General features: G+C 42.6%; 1 protein-coding gene across 3 annotated transcripts in view; it reads right to left on the reverse strand.

Moving 5' to 3' along the window:
* CPSF2 (cleavage and polyadenylation specific factor 2) overlaps positions 1-14,182 on the reverse strand; it is a 32,918-nt gene that overhangs the window by 5,026 nt on the left and 13,710 nt on the right. For all 3 annotated transcript variants that reach the window (XM_084793875.1, XM_084793873.1, XM_084793874.1), the window contains exons 7-13: positions 13,279-13,466; positions 12,329-12,619; positions 5,660-5,760; positions 4,928-5,128; positions 2,932-3,084; positions 2,000-2,225; positions 570-869 (exon numbers count right to left, since the gene is read on the reverse strand). In XM_084793875.1, the coding sequence (XP_084650001.1) occupies positions 570-869; positions 2,000-2,225; positions 2,932-3,084; positions 4,928-5,128; positions 5,660-5,760; positions 12,329-12,619; positions 13,279-13,466 (1,460 nt within the window). The remainder of the gene's footprint in view (positions 1-569; positions 870-1,999; positions 2,226-2,931; positions 3,085-4,927; positions 5,129-5,659; positions 5,761-12,328; positions 12,620-13,278; positions 13,467-14,182) is intronic.

Here is a 14,182-nt window from a genome sequence, read left to right on the forward strand (position 1 = left end):
GTGGATCACTGTGAGTTCGAGGCCAGCCTGGTCTACAAAGCGAGACCAGGACAGCTAAGGCTACATAGAGAGATCCTGTCTCGAAAACAAAAATCAAATAAAAACAAAACAAAAAACAAATTGTGAAAAACTGCGATATTAGCTAGGGGAGGGTAATATGGTACACATGACCTGAAAGCAGAAAGGAGAACCAGGGGCTGAGGGAGAAGAGAGAGAATTAGGGGGAAAAAATCTGTTTAAAAACAATTAATAAAACATAATACTGTGTATTCTATTTAAATTTTTTGATGATTAAACAGATTTGGTAAGGGTTTCTTTTAAATTATCATCTCTAGCTGCGGAGATTAAGAAACTCACAGACACAGGTCCTAGGTAATCTTGTATAAAAACTCCTAAATCGGCCCCATTAAATGTATTTTAAATGGCTAAAACCACCCAGGGAAACTAGAAGGACGGCATATGGAGAGACTGGTAGATAGCCCAGGGCTGTAACTCAGCGGCAGAGCACCAGCTAGCACGTGGGAGGCCCTACCAAGCCCAGAGAGACAGAGGAAGCAGAGGCCTCTCACCTCGTGAGGGGGCAGAGGCTCCAGCGTGGGGATGACCTCACTCTCCTCCCCCAACTCTCTCTCGTCATCTCCAAACAGACTCTTCATGGCCTTCTGCTGGGCTATGGCACTAGAGTCCGACGGGGCGTCCACCTGCATGTCAGACTCTTCCCCGTCGTCCTTGAGTTCTCCTTCTTCTAAAATGACTCCTGTGTCCACCTTGGAGACTCTCATGTCCAAGATGCCATCGATCCACGCTAACTCGGCATCTTTAGCTTTACAGAACTGAAGCGAGCTGACGAGTGAGTCTTTTAATCTTACCTGGATGTGAAAGGGGGGGGGGGGGAATAAAACCCACGGGGTAGGGGGGTGAGTTAACAAACTCAACATAAGCTGCCATTACCCAGCTCTGCAGACAGCATCAACACCTGAAAATGTCCCAGCAGATCTTCGATCTTCACAATGACCTACTTATCTGTAAGGGCTTAAGGCTCCTTGGCCACTTTCCAAGACAAGGGTCTCCATGTGACCGCACAACACAATTACACGGAATCCCCAACCTTCACCCCAACCTACTAACACTGGGGTGTTACCTCTAATGCAGTTATTGAAATTAAGATTGGAGCCCAGATGTGCAGCTATGGCGGGTGTACCATAGAGTGCTGACCCCTCGTACTTTCTGGAATATGCCATATAACTTCACACCTCTATGTCTCTTCCTCTTTCTTACCCAGAACAACTTTTCTGCCTGGCAAGTTCTAACTTCTTCCAGAGAAAGGCAGTACACCTACCTCCACCTGTCACTGTCTCCCACAACCAGGGAAGCCTCTCTCTCTCTCTAACTGGCCTTGTTGTCTGTACTGGTCTCTACTTATCTCAATCAGAAGAACTGTGGCATCTGTTGAGTTTAAAAACTTTTTTTTTTTTTTTGGAGGCTGGCGTGGTAGTATATACCTATAATTCCAGCACCCTGGAAGCTGAGGCAGGATAACAGAGTTTGAGTCTAGCCTGGGCTACCCAGCCAGACGCTGTCATTTATAAACGAGCATATCTTTCTGATTTCATGAACACTTACCATTCCTTCACATCTGTACTTTTACCAAAGCTGTCTATCTACCTAGAACACTCTTTCCCCAACTCTTTGCTCCTGTTGTCCTGACACCCTAGCTAAATGGCCAATAAGAGCTGTCTCAGCTGTCACTTCTTTCAGAATGCACTTCTCAAACCCCCAAACTTGAGCAGGCGCCCTCTTCTTTACAGCTCCTGGCACCTTGCACACTGCCAAAGGAGTATGTGCGAGGGGAATGCTATTTGCTTGCTCTAAACACCTGAACTGTAGGATTTGTCAGGGCAGGGACCTGTACCCATCCCCTACTATGTTCCTAACGTACACAGGCCGATGTGCAGCAGCACCATCTACTTCCCCAGAGCTCTACCACCAACGTACTTACCTGGTAGATATGCGTTTCACTTGTGGCATCAACTGTTTCGTGTAGCTTTGGCATGTACACTTTAATATCTTTCCCACCAAAGGCACGGCAGCACTCAGCCAAATCCTGACTGGCCTCTGGGGGGCCGTGGACAATGATCAGCTGCCGTGGTTTCATCTGATTGATGATCTTTTTAATGGAGTCTCCATCGGAGCGTCCTTCATAGTCTATGTACGTAACCCTGGCTCTGCAATTAGACATCATTATTCAAGCTCGCTTTCCTGCTACGTTAATTCTAACACTAGGCTTTTACCATCAGGAAAGAAATGCATGTAGCTCTTGTAAGGGGCAATTGCGAGACGATTGTTATAGTGTGTATCCCAACTAAGCTGTCTGAGAATAGACACAGTAGATGCCACTGGACAAAAAAACAAAACAAAACAAAACCCAAAAAACTGCTTGTTCTCTGATTATTCAAATTCCAAAATAATGACTTCTTAGCAGTATTAACTGTATTATGCAAAAAAGGTAAGTTTCTTAACTACTTCCAGTCCTGTTAAATTTTCTACCCTCAGGGATTAGATGTCTGAGTCAAGGAAGACATTTCATGACACAGGCATTAACTCAAAGAATTAGTTTCTCAGCTGTACTGTTCTCTCACCTGCTACTAGACTTACTAAAAAGGCCGGAAATAATGTCTCTTCATATAAACGTACAATTTAATGTTTAGCTCCCTCCCCATCATACCACTAACCCAATTACTTTGGTACCCAAGTATCATCGATGAAAATCCCACCATCCTTCACAGGTCTTTTCAGAGAAAGGGAATTTTAAAAGCACGAACTTATTAGACACTCTACCGATATTTCACTTTTGAAATGGTCTACATTACATAACTCAAGTGCTTGAAGCTATCTCATAAGCTAAGCTCCAAACCCCGCAAAGGCACTTACTTTATCTCAATAGACTCTGTTGCAGAAACACACTTGGTGGGGACATCAGCCAGGTCCTGATCCATGGGCTCGTCTCCATTTGTCAAACCAGATTCTAATTTGCTTTTTTCTTCTTCAGTAGCTTGGAGTTCTGGCACTAAGAAATCTTCTGGTCTAAACAGCAAGTCTCTAATCAGATGTGTGGAAGGCCTGCTAGCATTATGTAACACAGGGAATTGACTAGTAGGTGGCATAACTGTAAGACTCCTCATGTATTTTAAGACTTAAATATTCATTTACCTCCAGGCTAATTAAACATGGTATCAGTCATCAGATGGCTACACGCAGTAGTAGTTTCCATAACCACTGAAGAGTGCTATTCACTTATTTAGCTAGCAGTGCCTTGCACAAGCTGGGCAAACATGCCATTCTTGAGTTACATCCCCAGCCCAGGCAAGTTGCTTAAGGATGCTTTAGGCCCGGGAGGACCCCTGAACAGGTCACGAGAAGATCGGATTGGCTGTAATGAACACTCTGGTGATCTGGCCCGGCACTTTTTATAATTGACTTACTAATGTGAGTGTTTATGTATGCACGCCCAAAGGAAACACAGTTCTCCTGTGAGCATTACTGGAGAGTGAGATACCTGGTTTTTCAATTCTCTCTCTACCACCCTGTGAGCATCCTTTTAATTTTTGCTTCTCACTCCTGAGGGCCCAGGCATTATTCCCTAACACTCAGCTGCTCCAGCTCCTGATTCCCACAGGCAACATCTCCACTACAAACCACACACTAACAAGAGCAGTAACAACCACTTAAAGCATGTTTACTTTGATTCCAGGCGGGACACCTTAAAAACAGCACCTCACAGGCTGGAGGGTAACTCAGTGGTAGAATAACTAGGGCACGTACAATGCCCTGGGCCCCATCCCTGAACTTTCCTCACTTCCCTCCAATGATGCTCCTCCCCCCAAAACAACCACCCCAAAACCCAAAGCAACATCAACAAAACCCTTCTATAATTTCTTTTAATTTGTATCCCCATGTTTCTCAGGAAAGTCAAGTCAATGAATAGCGTCCAGGGCAGTGAGATGGTTCAGTGGGTTAAGGAACTTGCCGCCCAAACTGACAACCCGAGTTTGATCTCTAGAACCAGCAGTGGAATGAAAGAACTGACTCTTTCAAGTTGTTCTCTCCCCCCACCCCCACCCCAGTAAGCAGCCCACTTGTCACTTATCAGATGAAACTAAACAAATACCAGCATTGCTTACATTATTACATTGCTTTCTCAGTTGCTTTAGAAGGCCATTTAGACAATGGCATTTTCCCAAGTAAGCCCAGGACGACCTAAGTCTACAACCTACTCGGCAGCATTATATTACCACTAGGCAAGTATAAAATCTATGCTTATATCCTGGCTAGATATGAGGGCATTAAATGCGTGCCAACACACAGAGACACTTAAGTATAGCTGTCCTAGCCAGAGATGCAGGGGAAGAGGAAAACACGAGAGAGGAGCAGGAGGAACTAGGAGTGTCAGGCACTGCACTAGCCTGAGGTGTCTGACATATTCTGGGGAGGCAGAGGGAACCCTGGGAGACTTTTATTCAAGTTAGCAGTGTTTTCAAATTTGTAATCTGAGCACGTGATTTCAGTTGTTTTCCATGGCTCCACCCTTTATCTCATCATCCCCTTGTAGCCAAAAGCATCGTAACCCATTTCTCAAATAAATCCAATCCCCAACCAAGTTCTTTTTCTCCTGTCTCTCCCTTCAGTGTGTCCCTTAATCAGGGGAAAGGCTGCCTAAATCATCTTTCTTAAAGCCTTTCATGCAACTAGGAAATGAAGTCACACTTTCCCTTTACTATTAATTCTCAGGATGCTCCTCAGCATTTCTATTTTTATGCTTCAAATTAGAAGCCTTCTGTGTCGTTCAAGCCAAGGCACCCGGGAGCAAAGCACACAGTGACCGGAGATCAAATTCACTGAGCCAAACTAGTTTGTTTTGCTCACATACTTGATAATCTCTCCATATTCATCCCACTTGATCCTTTCCTCTGGAGCAGGGAACATGGGGTAAGACTTTTTGGCCTGTTTGAAGAAGCTTCCTTTGCGGCTGCCTTCCCCTTTCATCATCAGGTCATGCTTTGTCTTATGAGCTGAAGGCTGGTCGATATCTTCCTCCACGTCACTCTCATCACTGGAGTCGATATCTGCCCTAGGAGGATTAGGGAACACAGCAAGGTCATTATGTCCTTTAGACATTTTGGCTTAATATTTACAAACTATGAATGAATTCCTCTCCAACGTTAACCCAAATCATAATACAACAGTTGGTATAAGTGGATCAATATTTTGAAAACAATGTAACATTAACTTCCTTAATAAATTTGGATTATTAGCACTGAAAGGATTTTCTTTTTTCCATTTGAAAAGTTTAATAAAAGTCACAAAGTCAGGCCAGAGAAATGGCTCAGAGGTTAAGAGCACTGCCTGCTCTTTCAAAGGTCCTGAGTTTAATTTCCAGAACCACATGGTAGCTCACAACCATCTATAATGAGATCTGGTGCCCTCTTATGGCCTGCAGTTGAACATGCAAGCAAAACATTTTATACATAATAAATAAATCTTTGGGGTGGGGGGGGGAGGTCATAAAGTCCTAAGAAAACTTTAGCTATTTCCATTGAATGTTATCCTACGGACGTGGCCTTTGACATTATATGCAGACTTAACCTTATAAGTAACTCACTCTTTCGACTGCTCCAGCTTCTTCGCAGCTTCCTTCTTTAGTTTCTCTTTCTCCACATATTCCTCAAGTTCTTTCCCTTCAAGCTTCACGCGTCTCCTCAGCTAATGAAAAGCAAAGCAAAGGCAGCGTCAGGCGAGCTGGGCAGTGGGTGTGCGAGACACGTCATCAAGTCTTCAACTAAATTCTCACCTGAAATTAATCAAGTTTCCTGGCGCAAATTATAGCTCTTATTTAGATCACTACTATAACTGAGCTATTAGAGCAGATGGGTTTAAGTCAAACTGGTTAAAATACACCAGTCAACTGGAGAAAGAAAGCAGAGGTAAGTATTTTTATAATCGGAAGTAGAAAAGCCACATAAAGCCCCAAAGCCATAAGTCACAAGGAAAAAGAAATGAATAATTCTACAACATGGAGAAAATAAAAACCTCTTTCACATTTTAAATCTCACAAAACTGAAAATGAAAATAGAGGTGGTGCTATGATTGTCAGAAGCTATGTTTTCCTAACTCACCAAATCAAGAAAAACATAGCACATCAGAAAGGGCAAAATATACGGAGGAAATTTAAAAAGTAAGAGACACGGATGGCTAAGAGCAATGAACAGATGACCAAGTTTATCAATGGCTGCTGACATAGGCAAGCATATGAAAGTTACCAGTTTGTTTAACCTGCACGCCTGGAAATGCTAATTACTACCTGGGAAAAGAGTACCTTAAACTGTCTCAGCAGGTATTATTGGTAAGCTGTTAGAAGACAATTTGCTAACAACTAAAAATAAAACTGTGCTTGTCTATTTCTAGGAATTTATTCTATTGAAACAGATTTTTTAAAAAGTACATAATGGTAATGTTTAATTTTTTTTTTTAATGGGCAAAATCCATCAAAACCAAGTTAGTAGTTTTTACTCTTTTGTCATCAGAGTACCTTAAAACCTATGGCTCTGTGGGGAAAGGCACTTGCTACAAGGGCCCCATGACCTAAGCTCCAACCCCAGAACCCACTGTGGAAGGAGAACCAACTCTAGAAAGCTGTCCTCCGACTTCCATGCATGCACCATGTGTATATAAAACTCACACATACATAGTAGATTAAAATCAGAATCAAAGAGCCCCAAGGGGCTGGAGAGATGGCTCAGAGGTTAACTGACTGCCTTTCCAGATGACCCGGGCTCAATTCTCAGATCACACATGGCAGCTCACAGCTGTCTGTAATTGCAGCTCTAGGGCTTTCAACACCCTCTTCTGGACTGACGGGTACCAGGCATGCAAATGGTGTGGACATGCAGGTAGGCAAAGCACACACACACACACACACATAGATAATATTTATATATTATATATAATAATGACAAAATTATTAATGTAAACAGTCTAGCTTTTAAATTGCGTATTTACATGTTTATATATGTTGGGAGGTCATGAAATTAGGAGACCATGAGAAAGAAGGAAGAAATGTGAAGAGAGAAATAGAGACAGTAATGGAATCCATTTGACAAAGGCAGAAAGAAGGTTTGGGGGAAGGAAGGGAGCGAGAGGGGGCAGGGGAAAGAGAACTAAGTGCGTATTTGTACATGAAAATGTCATAAGGAAACTCACCACTCTGCATGCTAACCTAAAAAGTATTAATAATTTTTAAATCTCAAGGCATAGTGACTCAATGTAACAAGTATTCCTGGGTGGGATCACAGACAAAACTGGACCAACTAGCTAGAGTAGGCAGGGTCAGTGTTTACTTCCTGTTTTCTATGGCTCGTGTTTCCACATAATGCACAATGTGGTACTATCCAATGTAATGCTGGAATAACTGCAACGTCTTTCAAATGGGTTAGAAACAGAATGTGCGTATAATACTGTGCCTGTGTAGACACAAGGCGTGAGCGAGCAAATCCAGCTAAAACCTTGATGACGGATGAGTTGGAGTATCACACTTTTTTTTTTAAGATTTTTTTATTTATTTTATGTAAATGAGGTCTACATGTATACCTGCATGCCAGAAGAGGGCATCAGATCACAGTATAGATGGCTGTGAGCCACCATGTGGTTGCTGGGAATTGAACTCAGGACCTCTTAATCTCTGAGCCATCTCTCCAGCCCAGGGTATCCCACTTTTTTTTTTTTTTTTTTGGTAACTTTTCATTAAATTTGAAACTATTTCAAAATAAAAATTAAAAATTAAACCAGAATCAAGTGATGGACACTCACAACAAATGTGGCATCTCTTATTTGGCTAGTAGCTTACTTAAAGCATGTTTTAAAATTATAAAATGTTAGCAACTTACATAGATATCCTGCACATAAATAAGTATTTAAATACTTGATTTAACTTGTATCTCTTGTGTAAAAAAAAAAAAATTGTTGGTCTTGGCCTGGCGGGGCGGTTCAAGCCTACCATCTCAGCGCTCAGGAGCCTCAGGGGGAGACTGGACTACATAAGACCCCATCTCAAACAAATAATTATTAAATAAAGTTTGTCTCAGTTTTATATTCTATTTTAGATATCTGAAATTAGCTGCTATATTCATAAACAATTTTCAGAACAATTAACCCTAAGATACATCCTGTCTACACCCTCACTTTATCATCCCAAATCTAAACATACAGCTTGTTCAGCATTCACTGAAAAAAAAATTTTTTTTTAAAGATTACTGGTTTTGTTTTTTCTAAATGAACAAGGCTTAGTTTTCCAGGGCACTGCATGTACATGTAAAACAGACCCATAGTGCATTAGGGAATTGGCCTGTTAGGAACTCAGGCTCTAGTGATCACGGTGGCAGCAAGCACAACACTGAGGCCACCAGCTCACAAGGCACTATTCTAGGCACTGAGGACATGAAAAAGGTCCCTGTTCTTCTGGAACTTTATTCAATTTGGTGGCAAAAAGAAGACAACAATAAGCCGGGTGTGGTGGCGCATGCCTATAATCCACAGCACTCGGGGAGGCAGAGGCAGAAGGAATTTTGTGAGTTCAAGGCCAGCTTGGTCTAGAAACTGAATTCAGGACAGCCAAGGCTTTGGGAAAAAAAAAAAAGACAACAATAAATACACAGTAATGAATACTAACAAAAATAATACAAGGTTGTAACCAACTAGATAGTTATAGCACAGGCTCTTAAATTAAAACAAGACTAAGATGACAAGAAGCCAGCCAGGGAAAAGCCAAGAGAGCCCGGCAGGCAGGAGAACTGCCAGAGCTAAGTGGTGCAATGGGCACAGTGTGTGGAATGTGCTTAGGTTAGAAAAGTGGGTGCTTGCTGGGTGTGGTGGCACACACCTTCAATCCCAGCACTCAGGAAGAAGAGAAAGACGGATCTCTTAGAGTTCAAGGCCAGCCTGGTGTACAAAGCCAGCTACACTATAAAGTGAGACTCTGCTCAAAAAAAAAAAAAAAAAAGCAAGAAAGGTGTATGCAGGTCAGGCCCTGTGCGACCACAGTGAGTATGGATTATACTCCAAAAGCATAAGGAAACTTCAGCAAAGAGAACAGCCATCAGAGCGCAGAGGCAGCCTCCAGAATAAGAGAAAATATCCGACAAGGGCTTGATACTCAGAGTGTATAAGGACCGTGGAAAACTCAAACAGTAAATAAACCACATAATATGGTATAGAAATGGGCAACAGATTTAAACCGATATTTCTCAAAAAAAAAAAAAAAAAAAAAAAAAAAAAAAAAAAAAAAAAGAGGACAAATGGCTAATAGGTATGTGAAAAAGTGTTCCACATCACTATCAGGGGCATGCAAGTCAGAGCCATGGGAAGAGATTGCCTCACCCAGTAAGAATGGCTATTACCAAAAAGAAAAAAGTGTAAGTGCTATAGGAAGTATGAGAAGAGCAAGCAGGCAGAGGCAGGACAGGGGAGCGGTGACGGTGATGACCTGTCTTTACCCGTGGGTAGGCTCTACAGGAACGCTATGTGTGTGGAAACTCATACTCCAGTTCCCACAGTGTGCACACTTCTGGAACACTAGCTTCCTGGAGTGTGGGCTTTCATAAGGCTATGGAAGCGCTGCTTTTCCTATGAAGATGCTGGCAAGCTTGGGGCAGCTGGCTCTGGATGTGATCAGGCAGAGGGCAGATCAGGGTGGTGGGAGGGAAGGGGGACAGAACCTGAGCATGCCGAGCAGCCTTTTAAACTAAGCCTCTCACTCTGTTTCCACGGTTTCTGTCATGAGGGTGCTCTGAAATGCCATTTTCCTTCTTCTTCAAACTTTTAATGTCCTTTTAATTCCCCAATGAAGTATCAACCCTAATTGAGTTTCTAGTAATTAAAAACTTCAAATTCAGTATTTCATCTTTCATGAAATCATTTCAAGTACTTCTGAGTTCTTTTACCTTGGTATTTCTAAGTTATTAAATAACCCAAGACAGTATTTTATTTTGATATGGTTGCTTTGAAATCCTTGATCAGCAATGCTGTCGTTACGGTGACTATTTGTCAGACTCTAGTTGTTGATATGCTTTCTTAAATGACATATGAGACACGGATACCACACAGCTTTTCACAAAGTAACTATTGCTTCACATGCTGACGTGAGGACTAGCTAACCCACATAAAGTGATGGTTATGAACCTAGGACTAGCTAACCCACATAAAATGATGGCTATGAACCTAAATCAACAACACTGGCTGTAGAAAACTGACAGATTTTATGGCTTGGTTATTAAACAAAATCTTCTCACACCTTGGTCATCCTGGTAGCTGCACTGTAGATGCAGGTGCAGAAGTGGGTTAGTATATTTAGTGGAAAGGCAGGAACGCCTGGCTGGCCATGCTACCTCTGTTAGATTCCAGACAAGGTTATGCGCTACGGAGGAAGCCAGAGGCTAGTTGTGGGATGCTGGGGCAGAAAGGAGGCAAACGTGGCTTACTGGGGAGGAAATGCACCTGTGCTGAATGCTACGCGCTCAGCATGAAGGGAAACCTGTTCGCTGTTCCTGCTTAACTCAAACGCCAGAAAGCTGCTTGCCTGCTGGGACACACCAGAGCAAAGGTGTGGCCTGTTAAGAAGAAAGGCCGGCTCGCTAACACCTGACTCGCTTTAATCAAAGAGCACAGTCTCTGTGCCAAGAGGACAATGCATGGTAAGAGGCGAGGGTAACGAACTCAAAGTCCCATGACAACTGCAGGCTGGCCCTGCAGAAACAGAAGCAGCCCAGGCCGAGTGGACAAACATCATAAGGAAATAAGGTGTTCTTCAAGAAACGGAGAGAGACTGGGCGTGAAGGCACACACCTTTAACCTCAGCACTCAGGAGGTAGAGGTAGGTGGATTTCTGTGCATTCCAGCCAGCCAGAGCTAAGCAGCTCTCATAAACAAGCAAGTAAGTAAGTAAGTAAGTAAATAAATAAATAAATAAATAAAGATAAAACAGAGAAGACCAAGGCTTTGATTGCATAGGGCTTATGTATGAGTGAACACAGAAACTGAAACTTTAGAGGTGTGTGTGTGTGCGCGCGCGAGCGCGTGTTTTTTATATAAAAGTAGCTAAAGTGTATAAAAGTGATTGCTGCCTAGTGTAATGACCTAATTTTAATCTTAGGACCCATGTGGTAGAAGGAGAGAAATAACCTGAAGAATCAAGGTCACAAATCAGCAGTGGGCCAGGGTGCAGCTCAGTGCCAGAATGCTGGCCTAGCAAGAGTAAAGTCCTTGGTCTCAGCATGAGAAATCAAGGTCACAGGAAAATTAGTAAGTGCCTAAAACAAAAGGGGGTTAGAAATAATCATGACTGACAGCATTAACTGCAAAGGAAAGAAAAATAGGTCGAAAGCTATGATACAAAAAAAGCTGTGACACCTACCTAAGGAGCAAAACCAGGAAAGAGTATCTCCTTGAATGTGGCCATTGCGGCATGACTGTTACAGGGCATAACCAACCTGCTCTACAGCAGGGAATCCATGCCTGGTGAGGGTTTTGTTGCTGTTGTTGTTGTTGTTTTGAGACAGGGTTTCTCTGTGTAGTCCGGGCTGTCCTGGACTCTCTCTGTAGAGATCTGCCTGGCTCTGCAGCACCAAGGCCAGCTCAGTGCCTGGCAATGTTAAACATGGATCAAAAGGCCCTTACCAGGAAGGGGAACCTACTGTTGCTATGGTTAAATTGTTGTGTTGCCAAACTGCCTTCCAGATATTTATGTTTACACCCGTAGATTAATGCTCTCTCTCAACCTTGGTCAGAAGAGCCTTCCGCAAGGGGCAACAGTTAATACAGACTCTCGGATGGTAAAGTAGGAGGGCGAGTGCTGAGGCCTGGGTGGGAGCCAGCTGCAGCACACCTCCAAGTCTCAGGAAACCCAGCAGAAGAAGGGGCAGAAAGAATTTAGGAGCTGGAAGATAGGAAGGAATGCTGTGAAATGCTGCCTTCTAGGCAGAGTATGTCTGTTGCCCTCCTGAACTCCTGGCAGCTGTGGTTTCCTGAGTACGATCAAGCAAGTCAAACTTCAGCATGGGTATGACAGGGTCTCACAAGGCCCACCTTTAGCTGCAGAGCAACTGGCAGTTGGTGGCTGCCGAGGGAGGAAGAAATCATTTTTCTCTGGGGATGTGGCTCAAGTATGCTGCCCATGTTTCTGTGGGTGGCCTTGCTCACACACATATGTACACAGGCAGCATTAACTGGACCCAGGGCCAAATAAATATAATAAACGTAAAGTCTGAATATAAGTGCTTACCTCTATTTCTGTGACTTTCTCAGAAGGATTATCAATTAAAAAGCGTGCTAAAGTGCCAGGAGTTGTTCTGTAAGTGAGAATGATCGAGTTTTTAGGGTCCTGGCACCACTGAATAAAGAGGTCCCTTGAGAATCCACACTCCAGGTCAGGCTGGCTGGCAAGTACAACTTTGGGGCTCGGAACTCGAGCCAAGTCAGAAAGACCATGGCACAGAGAAAGATGGCGAAATTGAAATGGGTTATTTCTTTTGTCTTCAAAACATCTCATCAATTTATCACTCATCCATTCTACCTAGTTTAAGGGAGAAAAATGAAAATAATTAGAAAATGTCATAACTGTAAGATATTTAACAATAATCAATCTTTAAGTCCCTTCCCCCACTAGTTGATTAAATTTGTGCAATTTGGATAAGTAGCTAATCGGCTTTTTTTCTCCATTAGATCCTCCTACCCCTTAACAAAAAATTTTTTTGCAATGTTTCACTTGTGTCAGCTTTTCTTTTTTTTTTTTTTTTTTTTAAGAGAATGAAGATGTTCTAAATGAATTTCATAACTCAGAGATGAGGGGGGAGATTCAGTTTAAGAATGATGAATTCACAAAGCTAGTCTAGGACAGCTAAGATAGCACACAGAAACCCTGTCTCGAAAAACAAAAACAAAACAAAACAAAAAAGAATGATGAATTCTAGCACCGGTATTTTCTTTTTACCCCCATTTTATAGATCAGAAAACCAAGAGTAAGAAATAAGCAACTTGCTCAACCCGCAAATCAGAGACAAAAATAGATTTTTGTCCTTAAAAGAAAGAATGTATGTGAAGAACAGAGAACACTAAGCAGTTAATGTTCAGCTGCTATCATCATCATTATTATTAATTGCAGAAAAATAAAATCTGAAGGGCAATTAAGACATCACATTCAACCTCTTTACTCAATGTCACACAAAAACAAACCTGTGACTTAGAAAACTCCACCACGTTGTAACTGACGTTATTCAGCAGTGCCAGTGAGTAAACACCCAAACCTGCGTCTTTGGTTCTCCAAATCTGATCAAGAAGCTGGGCAAGCTCCAGCACTCTGCCCGCCGTGTCCACTGCTATGAGCACGTTTCCATCACCCCGAAGAGTTTCCAGGACATTTGCTTAAAAAGAACAGAAGATCCGATAAAGCCTGCGCCTTACCACGAAATTAAACAACACAGCTTCCCCGTGTCTTTTATATAGACTGCGTAAGTGACTACCAGGAGACAGAAGAGTGCTTGTTCATATCAACACTTGGTTAAATATATTTTGACTTGGTTAAATATATTTTCCTAGGAATAAAACACACGACGCATGTTTTGTATGCATGCATGTAGAGTAAAACACAGAACAAGTTGTTCCTACACAAGTGTGACAAGAATTGAGGGGCGCCAGGCGTGGTGGCGCACGCCTTTAATCCCAGCACTAAGGAGGCAGAGGCAGGCAGATCGCTGTGAGTTTGAGGCCAGCCTGGTCTACAAAGCCAGTCCAGGACAGCCAAGGCTACACAGAGAAACCCTGTCTTGAAAAACCAAAAACCAAAACAAAACAAAAAAAACAATGGCTTCTTAAAGTTAGTAAATTAGTAAGCAGACAGATGACAGTGCTTGCACACACATTTAAAACGGAACCCAGCTTTGTGGAGGTGACTTTCCTTCACATTCTGTTAAGGTGTGTCTCTGTATAGATTGTTAATTGCTGAGCCACACTGAGCTAAGTGCTCACAGACTCCGGTACTGTTGTTGCTATTGAAGAATCTCCTATTGTGTAAAATTTACTCCCCAATTTTCTCTGATTGGTTAATAAAGAAGCTGAAGAGCCTATGACTGGGCAGAGG

This window comes from Acomys minous (assembly GCF_964271855.1).
Source record: "Acomys minous genome assembly, chromosome: 8".
NCBI classification, from domain to species: Eukaryota; Metazoa; Chordata; class Mammalia; order Rodentia; family Muridae; genus Acomys; species Acomys minous.